The 23,685-nt window shown below is 40.5% G+C and overlaps 1 protein-coding gene across 1 annotated transcript in view; it reads right to left on the bottom strand.

Annotated features, from left to right (window-relative positions):
- The window catches only part of Ahr (aryl hydrocarbon receptor), a 34,719-nt gene that overhangs the window by 4,971 nt on the left and 6,063 nt on the right, over nt 1-23,685 (bottom strand). The window contains exons 2-10 of the mRNA XM_034514542.2: nt 21,290-21,477; nt 11,377-11,480; nt 9,108-9,197; nt 7,276-7,399; nt 6,129-6,259; nt 4,489-4,691; nt 3,757-3,866; nt 2,551-2,692; nt 313-1,582 (exon numbers count right to left, since the gene is read on the bottom strand). Of these exons, the coding sequence (XP_034370433.2) occupies nt 313-1,582; nt 2,551-2,692; nt 3,757-3,866; nt 4,489-4,691; nt 6,129-6,259; nt 7,276-7,399; nt 9,108-9,197; nt 11,377-11,480; nt 21,290-21,477 (2,362 nt within the window). The remainder of the gene's footprint in view (nt 1-312; nt 1,583-2,550; nt 2,693-3,756; nt 3,867-4,488; nt 4,692-6,128; nt 6,260-7,275; nt 7,400-9,107; nt 9,198-11,376; nt 11,481-21,289; nt 21,478-23,685) is intronic.

Below are 23,685 nucleotides of genomic sequence, written 5' to 3'. Positions count from 1 at the left end.
TATCTTCAAATAAACTAATATTTGATAACAGATATCTATTGGTGTAAGCACAATATCCTCCTGAGTCGTAACAAAGAACAGTTATTAAATTATGTTAACATCAACTTGTTTTTAAGAAAATCATTTAAAATAACTTATTCATACTATTTTAAGTAAATTATAATGAAGTTAATTATGTGATCATAAATATACTAAAGGCAGTTCCAAAGTTGCTTGCTGTCTGAAAGGGTTCTCACAATATGTTTAATTGCAGTAGACACCATGGAGATACTTAGGCCTTACAACGTTTATTCAGCTGTAGAAATACCTTACCTTGCTTAGAAATGCCTGGGAGCCTGGGATTTCAGAGCTGTACTGCATCTGGTCTACAGGAGTGTGCTGAGGCCCTGGCTGGCACTGATACATAGACATGGCCCCGGCATAGTATGCTTGAGGACTGACCATGGCTGACTGTGAGTTTATCCCATGTCTTTGGTTTTCAGGAACTTGTAAACAACTGACAAAATCTAAATTAGAAGTAGTGGGATGCAGGGACGGTTCAAAATCCCTTCCAGTGAAGTCCAACTGTGTACCCTTGGAATGTTCTGGTAGAAGAGACTGATTACAGGGAGCAAAGTTCTGTGTGTAAGGCATATTGTCCACCTCTGATTTGTAGGGAAATTCCTGAGCAGTCCCCTGGAAGCTGGGAAAGAGATTATAGTGCTTTAGTTCCTGCTGGGGATGGCTGAAAGACACAGGAGGGGTAGGGTTCCAACTTGCAAACATGCCATTGACTTGCATGTGCTTTGTTTTCTGACCCAGGTCTTGCTGGGGCTGCTCCATCTGACAGAGCTGATGCTGGGGCTCCATGGCTTGAGTTGGGTGCTGCTGAAGCTGCTGCTGTTGCTCTAGCTGCAGCCGCTCCTGCAGCATACAGCTTAGGTGCTGAGTCACAGGTTGTTGCTGGCAAGCTGAATTCAGCAAAGTTGAATTGTTCAGAGAATCCTGCACGTAGGTCAGGATTTCATCCGTTATGTCGATGTCTTTGAAGTCAACCTCACCAGAGGAGTCAGTTCTGAAGAACTCCTCATTCTGCATGCTTCTGATATCTTCAAAATCAATCCCTAGGTTTCTCATGATGCTGTACAAGTCATTATTCTTACTATCTGGAAAGAGCTCCGAGGGGCCTCCAGAGAGTGCAAGGTTCGTGTCCTGAGTGTGCCCGATTTGCTCATGTTTCAGCACAGCGTCACTTCCTGTGGCCACAAAGCTGTCTTGCCAACCACTGCACTCGCTCACGCTCACGGAATCCATGAGAAAACGGCTGTCTAACGGTGCAGGGCTCGAAGGAGGACATAGGTAGATGGACTCATCCTGTTGGATCATGGCACTCATAAGAGAACTGGGGTGAAAAGAATCCTTGCTTGGGGTTGACTGGGGAGCCCAGTCTTTCCTACTAGTGTTGCTTTTGGTGCGTATTGGTAAGGGATCCATTAAGGGAGAGAAAGGACTGGAGATCTCGTACAACACGGCCTCCCCGGTAGCAAACATGAACGGCAGCGTCATACTCCGCTTCTGTAAATGCTCTCGTCCTTCTTCATCCCTAGCAGGGTAGGCAAGAAGATCTGAATTTATTAGTTTTATCATACATGATTTTAAGTAAGATATTTCTAAAAGCAGGTGGGGGGAAAAGTAAAACGTACAAAAGCCGAGCTTGACAGCAAGGAACATGGATTTTATTTTGAACTAAATTATTCTCATGCCTAGTGTTATGCAAATGGAGCTAAAACTACATAGGCAAAATATATAAATACTAAAAAAGAAACATATCTAAATAAAATAACAACTAGGAGACATGAGTGCAATACAAAACAAGTGGACAACAACAAATCAATAAACAAAATGTTTAAGCCTGGAAGAGATTAATGAAGATCTGTGAGCTGTACCAACCAATGGTTTTATGAAGCATACATCCACGGACCCCTGTGTGTCATATAAACCTTCACTATGGCTATGGGTCAATGACTCAGCTCTGCACAAATCTTAATTCTTCCTCCCAAGAGCAATGTCTTCAAAATCCCAACAGAATTTTTTTTTTGTTATTGTTGGGAATTTACTCTCTAATACATGAGTTCTAAAATAAATTTGGAAACAAAAGAGTAAAAGAAGAGCCAAGACAATTATGAATGAGAACAAAATGTATGCAAAAACAAACAGACAAAAGACATGTATTTAGTATAAAGATAGCACAGTTAGGGCATACTATAAACAAGTTCTATAGTTTTCCTTTTTTTTTTTTCCCTTGAGATGACATTGTCTTTCATCTCCCCAACCGGAGGTTGAGTTGGAGATTCTTAGCTTTATCTACTAAGTCGCTCAATGAAGCTTGTCACTTTTTTCTTTTATTTTTTACAACATTTCTCTTCTTTGCCCTGCTCTTCCTAGATAACGTGTTTTAACTTTTCAATTTTTAGTTACAGGTTCCATTGCCATAAGATTGTTTTTTAAATTGTCATGCAAGAAGACTTATGAAAGTGTAAAATCAGCACATGTTCTTTTTCTGATGCTTACGTTAGTGGTCTCTGAGTCGCAATGATGTAATCTGGTCTTCCATTTCTGTAAATCAGGCGTGCATTGGACTGGACCCACCTCCATCGACTGTGTTTTGCAAGAAGCCGGAAAACTGTCATGCCACTTTCTCCAGTCTTAATCACTAAAAGTAAACATTTACAACAAGGTTACCAAACCCTACATCAGTGCAGTACAGTACATCCCTGTATCACGCCCCTCTGTGGGGCTGAAGCAAGGCTCGCTTGCTGGCTATGGGAACTTGTGGCTCTTGCAGAAGACTTGAGTTTGGTTCACTTCAGCCACACTGGGTAGCTAACAACCTCCTGTAAACGAATCCCAGGGAACCTGGAGTTCTCTCCTGGCATCTCAGTTCACCTGGACTTGTGTTTACATATTCCCACACAGACAAATGCCCATACATAATTAAAATGTAAAAAGCCACTCTGACACACTGCCACATGGATTCCATTAACCATCAGTTATGACAATATATTGAAAACTTTTAAACATAGTAAGCACACTGAAAAGCACAGAAATGGTTCCTCAGGGTCTGTGCTTTCCCATTTTAAATGAAGTTTAATATGTAAAAGGTTAAGAGAAATATTGAGAGAATGTCAGGCATAAGAAGAGCTTAGCTTGGGAGGGAAAGTAAAATTTTTTATGTTAAATGAGGAATATTTTTAGTATTTCCTGACTTTATATTAACATACATACATATATGATGGCATCAAAGATTCCCTGACCACAGCCAAGGCTATACAGAGAAACCCTGTCTCGAAAAACCAAAAAAAAAAAATCCCTGACCAAAGCTTTGCTGGCTAAACTAATTACTTTCATAATAATTATACCACAACCATTACTACAGAACAGCTGTAGAGAAATTAGGAAGTCGTAAGCAAAACTGGTTAACCAAGGTAACATGACGCCAATGGGATTAATCCCAGTAGTTTTATGAAGACATCATCATACTTAACAATTTGAAATGTGTATCACAGTGCCGGGAGACGCCCCCAGGGGCTAAAGGTGCTTACCACCAAGCCTGACTATTTGAGGGTGATCCTGGGGAGCCACAAAGTGAAGGAGAACTACCTCCTACCAGGTGGCCCCTGGCCACCACATACACACACAGAGGAACCAGTAGATTTTAATATGCTCTGGTACATGTGCCGTTTGTTAGTCAGGCATGTCACAAGAATGCCAACTCACTGCGGACGTGGGATTCTGCACAGTGAAGCATGTCAGCAGCATGGATGAACTGATATCCCGAGCCTCTTGTGCACAGCTCTACTTCTGTATAGCCCAGAATAAGCTGCCCTCTGTTCAAATAAAAGAATCAGATCATAAAATAATCAAGATACATTCATTGGTGGTATGTAATTTCTACAACATTCAAAATTTTCACATTAGTACATAAAAAACATCCTTTTAATTAATTTTTTAAAAATTTTCTTGCTTATGGCTATGAATTTTCAGTTTTAGCTTGTTTTTTTTTTCCTTTGAATAAGGCCATTAACATTAAGATGGTAAAAAATGAATCTAGGCATTGTTAACTATAAAAGTAAACTGAATTCAAAAGCTAAAAACATAGATGGCTCACACTGTACTTTGGAGACAGGGCCTGTCAAGTTATTACACTGCATTTTCCCATATGAAAGGAGAAAAAAAATTAATTTTTATATAAATTCATTTTAGTTAACTAATTAACTTTGGATAGTAGTCTAACTCTAAAGATAAAAAAATAAGAAATATTTTTACAAAATGTAAAATAAACCAAGCATAGAAAGTACAAAATACAAAATAGTAAGAACATTTGTCAAATTGATGAAATTACCCTATAGTAGTAAGTAATACTAGAACCTCGACCATGTCTCACACAATTACAGACCTGCTGAAATAAAAGACACACTTGATGGAATCTGAGTGAAAAGGTTCCCTTACTTGGCATCACAGCCAATAGGTGTGAAGTCTAGCTTGTGTTTGGTCCTGAAGATGAAGTTTTTGGTTCGAATTTCCAGGATGGATGGTGGCTGAAGCGGAGTAGCTATTGCAAACAAAGCCAACTGTGGAGGAAGCAATGTACCGTCCTTCCCTTTCTTGTTCTGTCCATGAAGATACTTTAACCTCCCTTGGAAATTCATTGCCTTAAAAAAAAAGTCATTAAAATTAACCGTGTGTAGCAGTTACATTCTCAAAGGTTCCATCATGTTCCTGGGGGTGGGGGTCGGGTTATAGAAGGACAATTCTTAAGGCTCAGAACCACTAACTTATTTTCACTCCTCTCTCTACAGAAAGCTCATTAAAAATTTAAAGGTAGAGTGGGGAAGTGGGCACTACCAAGTGACTTACCCTGCCCCTGTGTCATGACAAGGGTGCCCTATCGTTTCTGTGCCTAGAATCACATGGCCATTCCCACCTGCCACAGCCCTTTGCACACCAAGCATTCAATGCATGGCTTAAGAAAGAGTGGTGATAAAGTCAAACTACATGGTAATTTTCAAACATGTACGCTCTATGTAACATAGCTCACCATAATCTTTCTACTAAGAAAAAAAAAATACAAGTTTATTCAAGCAGTAAAATGAAACGTATAAGACTGTGTAGAAGAAGCCCTGCACACACAGAAATCCTACCTAATCCCATTAACCAGTCTTAGGCAGTGGGACTTGGAATGCCATCTCAGATTAAAACTCTAACTCCATGTCAGCAAAAACAATTGTCAAAAATAATACACTAACAAAATGCACTGATTCGTGAGGCTTAATGTAAGCTCTAACTCTCCTCGGCCTGTGGCTGGAATATCACAGTCACTCTCAGTACAGTGCTACGTGGCTTCCTGGGTTACTTCTTGCAGGAATCCTCCTATCAGATGCCAAGTCTGGAACCACAAATATAAGCATTTTATTTGGCATTTATCCCAGACATGCATACATCTATGCTTTCCTGTGTGGAAAGTATACAAACCCCAGATGCTAGGCATCTTACTGAAGCATAGCTAAGCTAATTCTCAGTCCTAAAAATTCTTTCAAAGCACCCAGTATACAAGGTTCCATGTTATGTCAATTGCTACAGGTTCATTTTAAATGATAGGGTTTTCTGACCCGCAAGAGACTTAGAAACCAAAATACTAGTGTGTGTGTGTGTGTGCGTGTCTGAGTATATGTGATGCATGGATGGATGTGTGAACTTATGTGGTATATGTAGTGTGTGCATGTGAGTATGAGTTTATGTGGTATGTGTGTGTGCACATATGTGAGTTTATGTGGTATATGTAAGGTATATGTGTATGTATGTGTGTACATGTGTGTATGTATGTGTATGTACATGTGTGTATGTGTGTGTTTATGTATATGTATAAGCACTCAGCCTTCTCCAAATCCCTCTTATCACTCCTTCACTGTACTATAGGTGCACATCACCATGCCAGGCTTCTGGGGGTCAAAATCAGGTCCCCATTCAAAAAAAAACACTGCACCACCTGAGCCAATTTACTGGCACTAAAATGTTAGCTTTTAAGGGTTGTTTTCTTTTATTATACTAAGTCATCCAAAACCACAGTATTGTAAGATTATGCACCTCACCAGAAAACCAGATGAATTATCCAGCAGGCATCTCAGCCGGCATCTGAAGCACCTCTCCATGAAAGACGCGTTCTCTGGAGGAAGCTGGTCTGGGGTGTAATAGACAGCTGGCTGTGGGAAGACGTGGGCTTCTGTAGGAAGGAAACAACACAGTCTATTTTATATCTGCTGTGAGATCAAGGGTTTCAGCAGTTAAAACTGACAGATTTGAAACTGGGATCTGTATACTGAATTAAATATACCACTTCAAAAATAATTGAAAAGCCCCAAATGCATTAACAATTCTATACTATAGAACATGCTTTCTTTCTTTTTTATATTTGTAATTCTGAGCTGTTTCTGTCAATGATGTCTTTATCTCTATCAGTGGTTGTGTTTTCTCACTGACTTCACAGGTTTCTTAAAACAATGCATACATCGGGAAAAATGTTTTGATTCTTGCACATGGTAAAGTAAATTCTTCTGGGTAAATTATTATTAATGTTTTTAGAAGAATTATATATTTAATCCTACAGTGTAAATTTTTATTAAAATTTTAATAAGAATAATTTACAGTCCTCAGTTGCAGGCCTCCCACCTTTCACAATGGTACCAGTGTTGGTTTTATAAAACAGAACTGATTTGGGCTTGGGTCAGAGCTCAGTTGGTAAAGTGCCATGCAAGCATGACATTGAATTTGATCCCTAGAACCCATGTCAAGAAAAGCCAAGCATGGAGATGCATGCTTGGCATCCCTGGGCTGGCGAGGGACAGACCTGGATCCTCGGGCTCTGAGCAGCTTACACTTCTCAGTGATCTCTAGACCAGTGAAAAATTTTGTTTCATAAAAATAAGGTAGGTGTGCAAAGAATGACATCTGAGGTTGGTGACCTTTGGCCTCCACATATGTACCCACAGGTGGACACAGACACATATTCACATTACTAACAACACAACCCTCTTTATGACATCCTTTATGGCTTGCCTCTGCTAGTTTCCTTGGCTCAACATCCTCTTGTGTCCTGGCTTTGATCTCCAGCTACTGACTTAAACACTGCCTGACTTGCTCCCTATCTTCAGCATGAAGCTCTGTGCCTTACAACTTCTCAGCCTCCTTTCATAGAATATTCAGAAAGTGTGAGCATCATCATTTGGTAAACTTTCTTACCATCCACTCCTTGTGCAGAGTCTGTGCACTGTGAGGGGTTTAGAGCCCAGTGAAGCTGGCGCTGGAACTCAGCTCGGTCTTCTGTATGGATAAGCTCGTATACGCTCTGATGTATGACATCAGACTAAAGGAAAGAGGCATGAGGAAATACATGTAGTGACTTAAAGAATGATAAGGTTTCAGAAAGCAGTTTCAAAAGGTGTCTAGATCAGTGGGCACCTGTCAGCAGTGATGAACTGAACACAAATGACGGTTTGCAAAGACCACTAACCATTCACATCTGCCATCACTTCCTGATGCCAATGCTCTGGCTCACATGGCAGCTTCCTGTTCCTCACATGTACCTTATTAAGATCTACTCAGAGTCTTTGTTTATTTCACAACAGCCAATAACATTCTGGAACAGCGGTTCTCAACCTGTGGGTTGCAGCCCTTTTGGGGGTCACATTATCAGATATCCCGAATATCAGATATTTATATAACAATTTACAACAGTAGCAAAATTAGTTGTGAAGTAGCAACAAAAAATTTTGTGAGTGGGTCACTACAACATGAAGAACTATATTAAAGGGTCATAGCATTAGGAAGGTTGAGGACCACTGTTCTAGACCCTATCTCATCCATGAATCCTTCTACCAGCAATACATTGTTTTAAATAAAGAAAACTAAGATTCCACATATCATTGCTTTAATCGTCTTCTACTCGGTTAGTCTCCCTGGAAACTTAATGTACTATTAAATTGGTTACATAGTTGCCAGAGTGATCTGGAATATAGGTAAAGCATCCACTGTCTCTCTAATGAACGGTACCAGTGAATATTTACTGTATATATACTAAAAACTACAAATGCAGTAAACAGTCTGTGGTATGCAGACCAAGAGCCTTGTGAGATTAAAGAAATGCTAACTCACAGGCCACACTATGACCCACTGCAATAGAATATCTGGAAATGGAGTCCGGATATTTTATCAAGTGTTTCAGGTGATGCTTGTGATGTTACGACGTGAGAACCAGATACAGAAGAACACGAATTCAGGTGTACTGCTGGTGTGTTCCCAGATGGCATCCTACTGACGTTCCCTCAACTATACCAGTGGTTTCACAGTTCTCCCAATGTTTCGTTTTAGTGACTCTTGCATTGCTGACCACCATGCACATCATCCATTCAAGACTCCTCCCACAGCAAACACTCACGTCTTTCAGGGCTTTCCTGTCTACTGCTCATAGCACTTCTATTTTCCCTATGCTCCTTTATCAACAGTCTGTGCACTCCGTGTGCTTTAAGCTCAGTGTTGTAACATTTCTTTCAAGGTAATATTCATAATCTAAATGCACCTGAACTAAAAGTATTAACGATGGTATTTTACATGTGCCTTCTCATAGCATCTCCTTAGTTTTGCAATTGTTTTATATCCTTTGAAGCCCATGCTATCTAATGGCAAATGTTCTGTCTGCTTTAAACCCTGACCAGCCTCAAAGGTCCTCTCCCTGCCCTGTTCTGCCAGGCTAATGATTGAACCCAGCATAGCAGGCACTATATAACACAGAGCTACACTTGCAGGCCCCGAAAAGTTACTTCCGAGATTACTGATAAATTCAAAAGAAAAACAATAACCACGAAGCAAAGTATCAGTGCTGTATGTCATCAAATTTGAAAAAAAAAATCAGCAGCCTAAAATACATTTTTCAATTCTTGCAGCACCCGTTTTAATCAAGACTTTCCATTTACAGATGATCAACTTTGATCTTACATTATAAAAATAGATAAAGCAGTAGAAAGTTCATTTTCTAAAAATAATCATTTTAAGTGATGGAAGAGGAATGTATGTACTTGCTGAAAGCCCAGGTAATCTTGGATAGTGGAGGAAGCATAGAAGACCAAGGCATCTGCTGTGACAACCAGAACAAAGCCATTCAGCGCCTGCAAACAGGAAGGTGTCTGTCGTTAGAGGTGGAGTGTAAACCTGTCACTCAGAAATACTGACAGGTAAAAGGCTGTTTCTCTTTATCTCTCAAAACCTGCTCTTCCAAATGACTAAAATTCTAACAGTCCCAAAACACAGGTACACTGCATGTGGACTACAGTGAATCTACTCATGCCCCCAACTTGGCTGAGAAAAAACTTACAGCTAAATTTAAAGTCCAAAGAGGTACATGAATAGAATATTAGGCTTTCTATTTTCCTAATATTCCAGATTTCTTTAAAATACACTGTATTTAATTTTTGATATAAAATAAAATACACTGCACAGAAAACATTCACAATGGTTACATGCCTTCCTTCAGGGAGAACAGTAGGAAAAAACACTTAGACCTTTAAGTGGAGAAAGCTAGTCAGAAGACAGAACTGCTTCCATCCAAAATATCTGATTGAATTTGAAATTTAGATGCATTCAAAGAATTATAAAGATATTTAAACATTTATTGCAAAGTACGATGCATATAAAATATAACATTCAAATAATTTAAATATAATTCTCAGATATAAAACACATACATGAATTGATATTTCATCTCACTATGAATATTTTCAAGTTGAAATGCATTGTCTTATACCCTCTCCTTGTTTCTATTAGTCCGGGCTGCACTGTGGCCCTTCTCCCTTGAGCCTGTATTATCATTATGATTATTTTGTGTTCTTTCCTTCTTTTAGTTAATGAGTCCTTTTTTATTTTGCTCATGTTTTTTCTAGGTCAGTGTGAATGAAAGGTTTGTCTTCTTCTTGGATTACAAAGGTGCTCACAGCAACGGTCCATTGCTAGAAACTTTAAATCAAAAAGCTCTCACTAGTCCCCACTCAAAGTTTCCAAAGTCTCTCCTGAGACACAAGGCAATCTCTTAATTATAACCCCTATAAAACCAAAAGGCAAGTTACACACTCCCAATATACAACGACATAAAATCTACATCATCATTTCAAAAGGGAGGAATGGAACACAGGGAAGAAATACTGGACCCAAGCAAGCCTGGAACCTAGCGGGGCGAACACCAGATCCTCTAGGTCCATTGCAGGATGAGAGTGGAGTGTGGTAGCTGAGTGGACACTGTCCTCTTAGTCTTGGGCATTTGATCACGTGGTCTCAATTTGGTGGAACTGTTTGGGGTGGGGCCTTGCTGGAGGAAATCAGTAACTAGGGGATTATATAGTCACTCTGAGATTATATAGTCTCACTCTATTTCCAGTTCATTCTCTCCCTAACCCCACCCCTCCCTCCCTCCCTAGCTCCTTCTCTCCCTCCCTCTCCCCCCCCCCCAATGTATGTGCTCCCATGTGAAGATGGGAGCATTCAGCTTGCTGCTCCTGCTGCTGTGCCTGCTGCTTACTGCCATTCTTCCCTACCATGTTGGACTCTAACCCTCGGGATACTGTAAGCCCAAGTGCACGCTTCCTTCTGCGAGCCACGCTTAGTCATGGTGCCTTACTACAGCAATAGGAAGGACCTGATACAACTCCATTCCAGCAACAGAGTTAGCAAACAGACACCAAGCTGTGCGCTCACTTCACTGGCTAGAACTGCAGGCAATCAGGAAACTTCGCTGGCACTAGCATGCACATTCACCCCTTCCATTTAAGTTCAACAAAATCATTAAGTATCTGCTGATGCTATTAGAGCCAAGCGTGATATCCACTCTAAGAAGATACAGTTCAAAATTTTAAGAACCTATCCACCACTAAACCTATTAGAAACTCCCTCATTCTAAAGCAGAAAATGAGGGCTTATGGTTGCTGGGAAAAAAAATCTATAACATGTAAGTCACACATTGTTGCTCAAATGAAATATAAGTTATAATATGACGCATTAAAAATGTTTTGTACAATGAGTACATGCTTTAACTCTCTACGTGAACAACATTCTTGAAAGCGCACACAGATTCATCAAGAGCAGCAACAGGGAAGATGACTAGACCTGAGAAAGCCAGTTCCCATAATGCCAGTGTCTCATAATCCCATCTGCCAGGAACTGGAGATGCTGCCAGTGCTGCAGTTGCTGTGAACTTGGCACAGTGAGTCTTCAGCGACTTAGAGAAATTAGGATAGATGAATCCCCTGCTTCTGTGTGCCCCTGTCCTACTCAAGGGCACTGCATTATGAGAGTTACCTGTAACAAGAACTCTCCTTCTTGCAAGTCCTGCCAGTCTCTGACTTGTCCTCTACACTGGTCCTGGCCTCCATTTCTGTCGGCAGGGGTGGATTTTAATGCAACTATAAGGAAAAGGAAAAGGAAGAAGCAATTACACAAAAGGTACATATTCAAACAAGCAATAGTCAAAGACTATAATAGAAACCGTCAAATGGATGATTCGAAACACCACGTGTGAAGCATGCTTGTCGAAAGGCAACACAACTGAACACAGTGCTTATGGTTCCCATTTCCTTCAGCATTTTATCATGAGCTAACAAGTCTCACTTGAAAGCACGTGGCTAACCTATCTGACCCGGTGAGATAAAAATCTTAGTTCTGCCATTTATTAGAATTATTAGCTCCTTGAGCCTGTTTACGAGTATGTGAACGAGCAATCAAAACAAACAACCAAAACAAGACCATCCTGCAAAGTTGCTGTGAACAGTAATGAAAATGTCCACACAGTTCCTGACAAAGCAGATCAACAGTTCAATAAACAGCTGCTCTAATTAGAGTGTTTACAAGAGTTCAAGGATTGCCTTATTAGAAAGAGTAATCTCCTAGAGGCTTTGCATTCTTGTCTTCCCTGATCCCTTGCTACCCTGTGATACTTAAATAGTAACTCTACAGTCCTTGAGAACTATTTTATTAGATTTCTTATTCCCCTGGTTCAGGGAAAGCTTTTTTAGCAAGCCACGGGACACGTGAGCCATTCTCGTGTTTGCATTTTCTGGTAAATCATCAGTGTATGTGTCACACTGGGGACCTTGGGCCAAGCTCTCGCCTACCTTTGCAGAGGCTGAAAGATATCTCTCTGAGAAAAGAGGCCAGGGTTTGGCCTCTATGTGTAAAATTTTCAAAAGGCCAGAGAACAGACTTCCTCAGGCCAAAAAATAGTGTGAGGTAAACTGGTCTCCTGTTAATCAAGACTGAAAGGAAATACTTAAATGTTTCTCACTGACATGCGGAACAGAGAATGGCCTTTTCTTCCTTTCTGTACATTATCAGCTGTCGTTGCTGCTTGCTTTGATGGGAAGCCTTGCTGTTAAAGCACTGGCTGCTCATGATGCCAAAGGTAAATAAGAACTCTGCTACATCCACAAGCAAAGAAGTTGGGAACTTTACCAAGTTAAGACCCGCTGCTGAAAAGACAGGAACAAAGCCAAACTGAAACCTGTACATTCTTAAAAGGGTCAGTACCGGTCTAAACCTGGACCAATACGGTGCAGACAGAAAGACCTCAATATCAGCTGGAATCTCTTCACATTAATTTTGGAATAACAGATTTCATGTCGGTACCAATAAGAGAACGCAATAGCTTGACATCTAGATATACTGTTTATTACCAGACTGTTAATCATCGGACAGTTAATAAGAAACCAAAGGTATTTGTCTCACGTTTGTTACTGGGCTTGTACTGAGATTAGTAACCAATGCAAATTGGACTTAGCCAGTCTTTCTGGAGGATTTACATGCTATAGAAATAAAGAACTGGAAAAGAATGTCAAAAAGGAGTCAAGAATCAGAACAGGTTTACAAAGCATTACAGAAAGTGTGGAGATGGTAAACCTGAGAGCAAGCTCTTCATAAGAAATAAGAAATAACTTTTAAATGTCGGAAGCACAATATTCGATATGAAGGATAAATAGGCTTCTGGGAATGGTCACTGGATGGGTTCTACTCCAAGCAGACCAGGCATTATTTCTGTTGTTTGGTCCATAGGAAAGGACTAAAGTAAATACTGCACAAACATGAGTCCAGAAATAGTATGTGCTCTCCCTTCCCAGGGTCCCCCCCTCCAAAACATGTTTGTGCTGTCTTAGAGAGCTTACATTATGCCCACTTTGCAAGCCAGAGCGAATGATTTTAACCTTTTGTAATGTTTTCCCTTGAAGTTTTAGGATCATAACTTCTTAAAATGCAAGACTCTGTATTAATACTCTTTCTTCTCACGTAGGTTGCTTAACTTGTTAAGAAATCGACGGAATAAGGCAACTACATTAGGAATAAGGCAACTTCTTTAGAATTGCTCTGTTTGCTCAGTAATAATGTATTGTCTTGGGGCAACAATCTAAGTCCATTTAATATCCAAAACAACCTTATGTCACTGGTATTGTTTGTTTGATATAATACGAAACTAAGGCATAGGAGATAAAGAATCTCCCTCAGATTTGCCAAATGTTAAGAGGTAAAGCCTGGATGTAAATCAGGCAGCCTGGAGCCTGCTCCCAGTGTGCAGTGATGTGCTCCCAGTGTGCAGTGATGTGCTCCCAGTGTGCAGTGATATGCTCCCAGTGTGCAGTGATGTGCTCCCAGTGTGCAGTGATGTGCTCCCAGTGTGCAGGGATGACCCATCCCACAGTTCTCACACTGAGCTAATCATCTTTTACCTCTAGTTTTCTTGCCTTTATGTAAGAGGGATGCTGTCACTTGAGATAACTCTGATGAGCATAAAATAACATGCAGCTTACACATGAGCAGTAAAGGGCAGACAGGATAAATTCTTTTCCATCACACACCCTGTAAGCACTACAAAAAAAAAAAAAAAAAAAACCTTATAAACTCCGCTGGGTTCTAACCATTCCCTCATCTTTAAATGGAGAGCACTGATGAGCATCCAACAGAATTACTGTGGTGACCATACAGTGCCTAAAACATTTCAAACATTGAGAAGCACTACACACATCACATCACGTATATAATCCAATCTCTATGATACTTGAAAGTTAACAGCCCTGGAACACGTGACAGTTTGTAGAAATAAAATGTAAGATCTGAAAATGTCATTGATTCTGCTACCTGAGAAGCATCTGTTAAATTTTAATAGACATCCGTGCAGTAGGCTCTATACCCCCTTCTGAAGGGACGGGAATGTACAAGCACAAGATAAGGATAGTAAAACGCCATAGTGTTCAGTGCGTCTTCCTTTGGAGGTATCTGAAGCAATCCGTAGTAGAAAGAACTGATTGCAGTCCGTGTGTAAAGGAATGCCACTATCAAGGAGCCGCACCCCGGCTCCCAAGGCTCCAGTCTGAACTCGCATGACATTCACGCAACTTACATTTTCTTATGTGGACTTTCCTCTCTTGTGTATTATTTTGAATTGTTGAAGAAATAAAATTCATGAGGACAAAAATACAGGATTCTGGTAAACTACATCTTGTTCTTTGTTCTTCTAAGTTTACTTTTAAGTTGAAATGTGGCATGGTACAGTTTGAGAGGAAAGACTATTGTTTTACTTATTCTTAATCATTGCTAGTAATTTAATGTATTTTACAGTATTTATCATTTCCTTTATTACTAGAAAAGTTAAATTCTGTTCCAACACTGTTGTGTGCATAAGAGAGAATGATTTAGAAAATCTAACTAAACATATATATCTAATAGAAAGTTTAAGAAACACAGTTTTTATTAATTTAACAAAAATACCTCCAACTACCTCATTCATTAGTTTATATGAATGAATAAATTTCTAAATAATACATCACATGTACCTAAAAGGAGTTTTCTTTGTAAGTTGAGATAAAAGATATATTTTACTTTAATACACTGTAAGGTTCTCTTCTGTATATGAAATGTGTTTTTCCTTTTAAAACTTATTATTATGTGTATGGGTGTTTTCCTTGTATGTATGTCTGTGTACCACACACATGGCTAGTTCTCTCAGAGGCCAGAAGAGGGCATCAGATCCCCTGGGACACTTGTGAGACATCATATGGGTACTGGGAACCAAACCTGGGTCCTCTGGAAATCAGTAAGTGCTATTAGCCACTGAGTCATGTCTGCAGTCCCTGAAGTGTGTTTCTTGGAGGCAAGGAGGGGGGATTGTATTGTGGTTATGACTACTAGAAGGTTATTGATTTTTAGCAGATCATTTTTAAAGTGCAGAGGCCTTAAAAGTTTGTTGTATTCCAAATTTCAAGTGAAAACTCACTTCCAAAAACCTCCCTACCACACTCCATGTTACACATTCGGTTAGATGCAATACTTCTATGCAGTCCCTCTGGGCATCAATGCAACAAGCACAGAGATATCTGCGTGTTTGTGGCTTTCAGTGGGGCCGTTAGCCTGCCTGGGGCACGCTGTCACCTTTACCTAAAAGAGTGAAGTTCAAGCATAACTTGAAATGCAGAATGTGACTAATAAATTGTGCCAGTTACTATGAAACTTCCACAGACATTAGAATCATCCAGAGGGCATGTTAATTCACAGAGTGACTCCTGTCAACTGCTGACTCAGCGGCTCTAAGATGACACACACTAACAATCCCAGGCAACTCTACAAACCACACGCCTCTCTTTAAAGACCAACGGCAGAGTATCTAGACTTAGGAAATGATTTAGAAATCTTCTGAGTTCCTATATTTTCTACGTTTATTGTGTGCTTAGTAAATACATTTACTAGTACGACATTAAGAGATAACTCTTAACAGTTTTACCAAGACCAAAAACTGCAGCACACCATTAAACCTGACATACAAGGTGAGTGTGCAAACACAGTGTCCATGGCTCGCACCCTCCCCAAAGAAGCAACAGATCTCTTTGCTGAGAACATCTAGACTTGAGCAATGTGCTGTTTCTAACAAGAGAAAACATCTGGGCAAGTCATGACCATCCATCCACTTCACTAAAAGCTTGTAAGAGCTCCTTAGCAAATTCCCATCTGAGTTAAAGTGCAGCACTGCTTCAACACAGGAGTCCAGAGATGATATTAACACTGGGTCTAAGGGTCCCTAGGCATATTCAATCACAAGGACAGTCTCTCCAAATTCAGTATTCCATAGGACTTAGGTGTAATTCACGTGACAACAATTGTAATTATAGAATCCATTCAGAGTTCTTGCTGTCAGCATTAAGCCACTTCAGACCTCAGAACAGGCAAGCCTGGTTACTGTTCACACTGATGGGGTAAAGGCAGTGTGGCACAGGAAGGTTAAAGGTCCTCTCAAAGACAGAGACTGGCCCACCAGGCAGTGGCCCTCACCTGAGTGACATGCACCTCACCTGTCTGCTCACCCCCATCGTGAGGCACATGTCCTCTACTGTGTGCTGTCTCCACAACATGGAAAGGAAACATTAAGAACCCAGGAGTTGATGGAATATTCTGGCACATGACAAAATATAGCCCATACCATGTAAGAAAGCGTGAAGCAAGAAAACCAATTCACAGTGGACAATTGCAGGTTCATAATATATATATATATATAATATATAAAATATATTATATATTATAATCAGTGCCATTGTATATTGGAAGTCTGTAATCTCCTTTTTGGTTTTGACTAAAGGCAAGGATGTTATAGTTAAAAAAGTGGCTTGAGTCTCAGAGGAGACTTTGGACTTTAAAACAGTTTTGAGATTGTGAAAAACTACGGGGACTTTTGAAGTTGGACTGAATGCACTTTGTATTATGTTATGGCTACAAGCCTATGGGGGGGGGGGGCAGGGAGTGGAATGATATGGTTTGAATGAGAATGGCCCCTGTAGGCACAAGTATTTGAATGCTTGGTCCTGTTAGTGGAGCAGTTTGAGAAAGATTAGGAGGTGTGGCCTTGTTGGAGTAGGTGTGTCACTGGAGCTGGGTCTGGGGACTTCAAAAACCCACACCAGACCCAGACTTGCTCTCCCTCTTGACCATAACTTATGGATCAGATGTGAGTTCTCTGCCTTCTTCTGTCTTCTCCACCATAACGATCATGGACTCACCCTCTGAAACTAAGAAATCCCCCAGTTAAATGCTTTTCAGTTAAAATATTTTGTTTTATACGTTGGCCTTGGATATGGTGTTTCATCACATAGATAGTAACCCTAACTAAGACAACGTCCAAACGCAGAGTAATTTGAAAAAGAAAAAAAAAGTCATCCTGAAATTTTCAATAGGTAGTAAAAAAAAAAAAAAAAAAACAAAACTACATTCAAAATATAAATGTCAAAATTACACTTCTTAAGAATAATTTAAATTGTTAGCTGAACATGCCTTTAACCCCAGCACTCAAAAGGCATAGGCAGATAGATCTCTGAATTCAAGTCTAGTCTGGTGTACAGAATGATTTCTAGGACAGCAGGGCTTCAAAGAGGAACCATGTCTTGAAAAAACTACCTATCTACCTACCTACCCACCCAACTAACTAACTAAAATCCATGGCTTATCTTTTTATCCCATGTGAGGTAGTATCTCCTGTTTGACCATTGTGCAACAGACATGATACAAGAGAAAGCGCCTTTCTGTCAACATAAACCAATTCCAAGACCTGGATGCAGTCACTGAAATCCATGTATCCAAAAATAAAGTCCTACTGATCAGTCATTGAACTTCTTGAATACTTTCTGCATCAGACATAATAGATAATAGTTTCAAACAGACTGCTTCAAGCTTCACACTACCTAAAACACAACTTAGCTGTATTAAAGTACTTAAAAGTTAAATTAAAAGTTAATAACTTAAAATTAAATTATTAACATAAAAGTTCAATGTCTCAATTAACTAGAAAAGTATAAATATTAATGTTGTACCTAACATTTCAACTTCTGCTTTTCAGACAAGCTTAGTCATGGCTCCAAGTTTAAGAAGATCAATCCATGCCGTATTATTTGAACTTGCAATAAATAGATGTATTTTCTTGGAAAAATATCTATTGTTATAGTAAAACTTGAGTTTCCTTTCTAGCAAGATTGTATGATTACTCGTTTATATTGTTCTTTCCGCAGGAATGTACACACCCCCTGTTTGCATCCTGTTATTCATTTTGAGCTTCCCTCCGCTTCACTGCACTGTTTCCCTAATAGAGGGACGGTAAGACTAACTGTGGATAGGCACCTCAGGAATGTTGGGAGCTCCACCGCGTCACCTGGGTTGCACAGCATGGTTCTGTTCATAAAGGTACTATGAATGACATTTTCTTTCTAGGTACTCTGACACACTGCAGGGACCACAGATGTTCCAGGGAAGACACGTGGTCATTTTGGTTTTAACTGATTTCTATTCCCCAAAGGGTTCAAACCCAGCTCAAGGTACTTCTCAATGTGTATATACACCCTTAAACTACACACACACACACACACACACACACACACGCACGCACGCACACACACACACACACACTCACTCACACACACACGCTCACACACACACACACACACATACACACACACACACACACACTTATAACCTTCCTTAACATTTTGTATATTTGGATTTTTCCTTTCATGAGCAAAGAAAACAACTTTTAAAAACCAGCACAGGGCATAATGGAGACCAAACTAAAACATTGCCACATATTTGTGACACATTTGCTCAAATACCGATTCCTTGGTTTGGCAAAGAAGTGATTGAATCAACATAGAAGAAGCCTGCTCTAGCAGGCATAGCTCAACAAAATTTCCAGCTATGCCTTATGCACACCGAAGCACAAAACCAGCAAAATAGTCTAAAAACAAGCATGATATAATTGATGAAGAATAATACAAATAGGTAATAGACCTGCACAAAATCCAACTAATTAATGAAGGGCTGAGGAATACTTTTAACATGCCTGGCACACTTAGCACTGCTAATACGGCTGACTTGGGGATAACAAGACACATGTCTGATCATGCATGTGTGCGAACATACGTATATGCACCTGTTTTAAAGATAGCAATTATGTAGTGCTTGTATGGAAAAGTAGTTATTGTATGTAAGCATCTTCAGTGCCACCCTCCTGCTTGTAAATAGGGGACAATATATGTATTTTCCTTACACATCATAAACTCTATTTTTCATACACACAAACACATCAACATTCTTCATCAGAAAGGCACAAGAAATTGAAATATACGATTATTGAAGACAATAAACTCTCCCGGAGTTGAGCCTGAGCCCCCCGCCCTGGCCCTGTATAAGGGCAGACATTCCTCCTGTGTCAGGGAAGAGTGACATGGATCTGGTGCAGCAGAGAGCACAGCCTGAGCAAACACTGAGGTTGAGGTTAGAAAGGCACAAGTTCAAGGCTAGAGTCCACAGCAGTACCTCACATGTAGCCAGGACAGTGAAAGGTCCTGCAGGGTCAGGCTCTTTAACAAGCCTCCATTAGTGCTGAAGCTGCTTGTCTGGAGGATATGGGTGGTGGTGGTAGAGCAGGCCTTTCATCCCTGCACTCAGCATGTCCTCGGGACTTTGCAGAGATGGAAGGGACAGAGACAGAGTTAGAAAAATAAAAGGAATCAAGAATCCTGGGCTCAGCAACAGCGCTGGGAGGAAGGGGCTCAGAGATAGCTCTCCCAGGAGGAGGCTCAGAGATAGCTCTCCCAGGAGGAGGCTCTAGCAGGACAGCCAGGCACAGCACTGGTGCTGCACAGTGGTACAGAGTGAAGGGCTCAGGACGATGGAACTGAAAGGGAAGAATCTTTCTAAAGAGATCGTTAAGTGTCTTCTATGAAATAATGCATTATCTCACTGCTGTAGGACTCTGAACACTACAGGCCACATGGAATCACTACTGTAGGACTCTGTACATTACGGGCCACATGGAATCACTACTGTAGGACTCTATATACTACAGGCCACATGGAATCACTACTGTATGAGTTGGTGTACACTACAGATCACATGGAATCACTATTGTATGAGTCACTATACACTACAGGCCACATGGAATCACTACTGTGGGAGTCAATGTATACTATAGGCCACGTGAAATCACTATTGTGTGAGTAGGTATATACTGTAGGTCACATGGAATCACTATTGTCAGACTCTGTACACTACAGACCATATAGAATCTCTACTGTAGGAGTCTATGTACACTATAGACGACATGGAATCACTATCGTATGAGTAGGTGTATACTATAGACCACATGGAATTACTATTGTCAGACTCTGTACACTACAGACCATATAGAATCACTACTGTAGAACTAAGTGTCCACTCTAAACCACACGGAATGACTACAGTAAGAGTCAGTGTACACTACAGACCAAATGAAATCACTGCTGTGAGATTTAATGCACACTGCAGACCACAGGAAATCACTGTTCTAGGTGTCTGTGTGCACTGACAGAATACTATTGTTAAAATTACACGCGTTAAGAAAACACATAACCATGCAAGCAAAAGTTGCTCAAATCAAAAACATCAAATCACATAAACATAAATCTGAAGGGAAATGATTTTCTTTGCAGTCGTCTAAGGCGCATTACAGATATGAGTAGGTGCTGCCTGGTGAGCTGAATGGTCATTGTTAGCATCATCCCAGTTTGCAGAAGGGGAAGCATCTGCATCTCACCATGATGCTGAGGGATGTATAAGCACACAGTTTGAGATCTTGCTATTAATCCATTCACTAAAATGTGCCCACATGCCTGCATGCCCACATGCCTGCATGCCCACATGCCTGCATGCCCACATGCAGAGGCCACAGGAAGACTTTCTTCCCTATCACTTTTGCCTCATTCCCACTGAACCTGCAAATGAGCTGGTAGCCAGCAGGCCCAGAGTCCTGTCTCCGTTCCCCACAGTGCTAAGATTAAAGTCATGCAAGGCAACGCATTAAGTGGGTACTGAGATTTGAACTCAGATAGTCATGTTTACACACCAAATCCTTTCTTGTGCACTAAGCCAGCCCCAGCCTCAATCACAGTCTTAAAGTACTTTATTATCTCTTTTTTAAAAATGATAAATACCTGACTTTCAAAAGAACGATACCATGTATCATCCAAATGTCTGATGAATGAGACTGGAGAGCTAATAACTGTTACGCATTTAGCTTTGTCACGTCATTATTTTCTACAGCACTAAATACAACATTTGTGCCCATGGATATGTTTTATAGTTACCAACATTAAAAGGACCATATTTGACATTATTGTTCTCTGAGTTATTGCTGTAAACGTCAACCGAGCCGACGTACCATCAAAGAAGCTCTTGGCCCTCAGGTAGCTAACGCTGAGCCTAAGAACGGAGAGTTTGTCCAGCTTATTAATAACATCCTGTGGGAAGGGCAGCAGGCTGGCCAGGCGGTCTAACTCTGTGTTCAGCCGGTCTCTATGTCGCTTCGAAGGGTTTGACTTAATTCCTTCAGCGGGGACGGGCTTTACTCTGAAAAACAAACAAGAAGAGAATCCTTTAGAAAACACAGAGCAAAAGTGTCCATCACACTAAAGCATCCTCTCAGGGACCTCTCCACCCACGAAACACGAAGGATTTCTCAATAAACCCCTCTACTACACCGCCACCCAACTTTTCTTTTCTCACTAGCACAATTATGAAATCACTGTCAGATAATACCAAGCACCACAAAAAATACAAAGAAACCCACAGCATTCATGCAAAAATATACCAAAGCCACTGAGTTGTACAAATAAAACGGAAGTATTTTCATATTGACAGAGCGATTAAGTAAAAAAAAAAAATTATTTTAAGGCAATTTTTACCTAGAACAACTACTAGTAAGCATGCATTTGGCTTTAGAAAGTGTAATGTTTAGTGACTTACCTAGTTAATCATTTACATATTGGTAAGCACAGATTCTCCAATTTCTACTTCCTTAATTCTCCTTAAGGATTTTAGTTAGTCTTCTCACGCAGACTAAGTAAGATTAACTATGCCGTTATCACAGTGACTTTTATGACCTCAATACAGAACCAGTGATAATCTCTTTTTGATTGGATTTCAGACCTGCTCTATGAGACGGAGCCTGTGCCTGACACCATGAATGTGCCCAAGAACCTGTGACAGACAGGATCTTAGGGGAAAACCTATTACTATTATGCTCTTAAATGGACATAGCAATAAAATGACTCCTAATGACTTATTGCTACACCCATAGATAAGTGCATTGCTCAACTCTCGACACAGAAGCTTCTTTTTGTAGCACACAGCCAGGAACAGACACACCCACAACTGGCAAACATGTAGCAAAAAACATAGAGACTAAAACGTGTGCTCAACCCTAATTGGGATGTTTATAACACACCTTTTCCCCTATGGCTCAGGGATCTATGTAAAAGAAGGGACAGACATCTCCCAAGAGCCAAAGGCAGTGGATGACTTCAGACATAACAGAGCAGAGGACACATCAACCCACAGACATTGTGACAACATGTACAAGTCCTATGAAAGGTCGAGCCAGACAAAGCCCTAGCAGGGAGGAGAGGAGGTCAACTTGAAATCCTACCTCTAGCTGAGAAGCTATTGTTACTTGATTGCTGCTGGGAGAAAGAAAATCAAGTTTTCTACAATGGAAAGACACACACCCAGGAGTCTTGGCCAAAACAGCTAGATGAACCAAACACTAGGTGAAGCCAAGGCAACCCTGAAGAAAACCGGGAGGATTGTAAAAGCTAGAGGGGTCGAAGACACCATGAGAACACTGACCACAGAATCAATTAAGGACTCACAGGGCCTCTCAGAGGCTGAAGCAACAACCAAGGACCCTATATGGGTCTAAGCTAGAACCTTTGCATATACTTTATGGCTGAGAAGCTTGCTGTTCTTGTGGGGCTCCTAACAGGGGGATTGGGGGGGGGTATCTCTGACTCTTTTGTCTCCACTTGGGATCCTTTTCCTCCTACTGGGTTGCCTTGTTCAGCTTTGACATGAATGACGATTTGTGCCTAGTCTTATTGCAATTTCTTATGCCATGTTGGGTTGACATCAGTGGGAGGTCTACTCTTTTTTTTTTTTTTCTTGGTAGGGAAATGGAGGAGTGAGTCTAGGGAAGAGGGGTGTGGGGAAAGGAAGGAGGTAGTGGAGGTAGAGCAAACTGTAGTTGGGATGTAAAGAACAAATATTACAATTGAGTATGCACGCGCACGTGCGTGCACACACACACACATACACATAAAGGGGGTGATGAGGGGTGCTTGGGTGGGTAGAGGCAGGGAGGATCTGGAGGAAGTTGGGGAAGGGATGGATATGATCAAAATACACTGCATCAAATTCTCAAAGAATAAAAACATTCTGAAGAAGACTCCTGACTCTGGCCTCCACATGCATTTGCATACATGTACAATACATGTGCATACTTAACACACACACACAGAGAGAGAGAGAGAGAGAGAGAGAGAGAGAGAGAGAGAGAGAGAGAGAGAAATAATTTCAAGATGGTAAGAACAGAAAACACACTCAACTCTTAATTCCATGTATTCTTCATTTTGTTCCCTCCAGTGCAAGGGCATTCATTGATCTCTGAATGAGAATTTCAAATGCTAATCACCATAAACTATGTGATTGATTTAAATTGATAAGAGAGCTATATGGCAAAAAGATGAATTTCACTGCTAGGGTAAGTTCAGCTTGATGTTT

Source organism: Arvicanthis niloticus, chromosome 11, assembly GCF_011762505.2.
Source record: "Arvicanthis niloticus isolate mArvNil1 chromosome 11, mArvNil1.pat.X, whole genome shotgun sequence".
NCBI lineage: Eukaryota > Metazoa > Chordata > Mammalia > Rodentia > Muridae > Arvicanthis > Arvicanthis niloticus.
The sequence above is the reverse complement of the archived record's forward strand: the minus strand, read 5'-3'. Positions and strand labels throughout refer to the sequence as shown.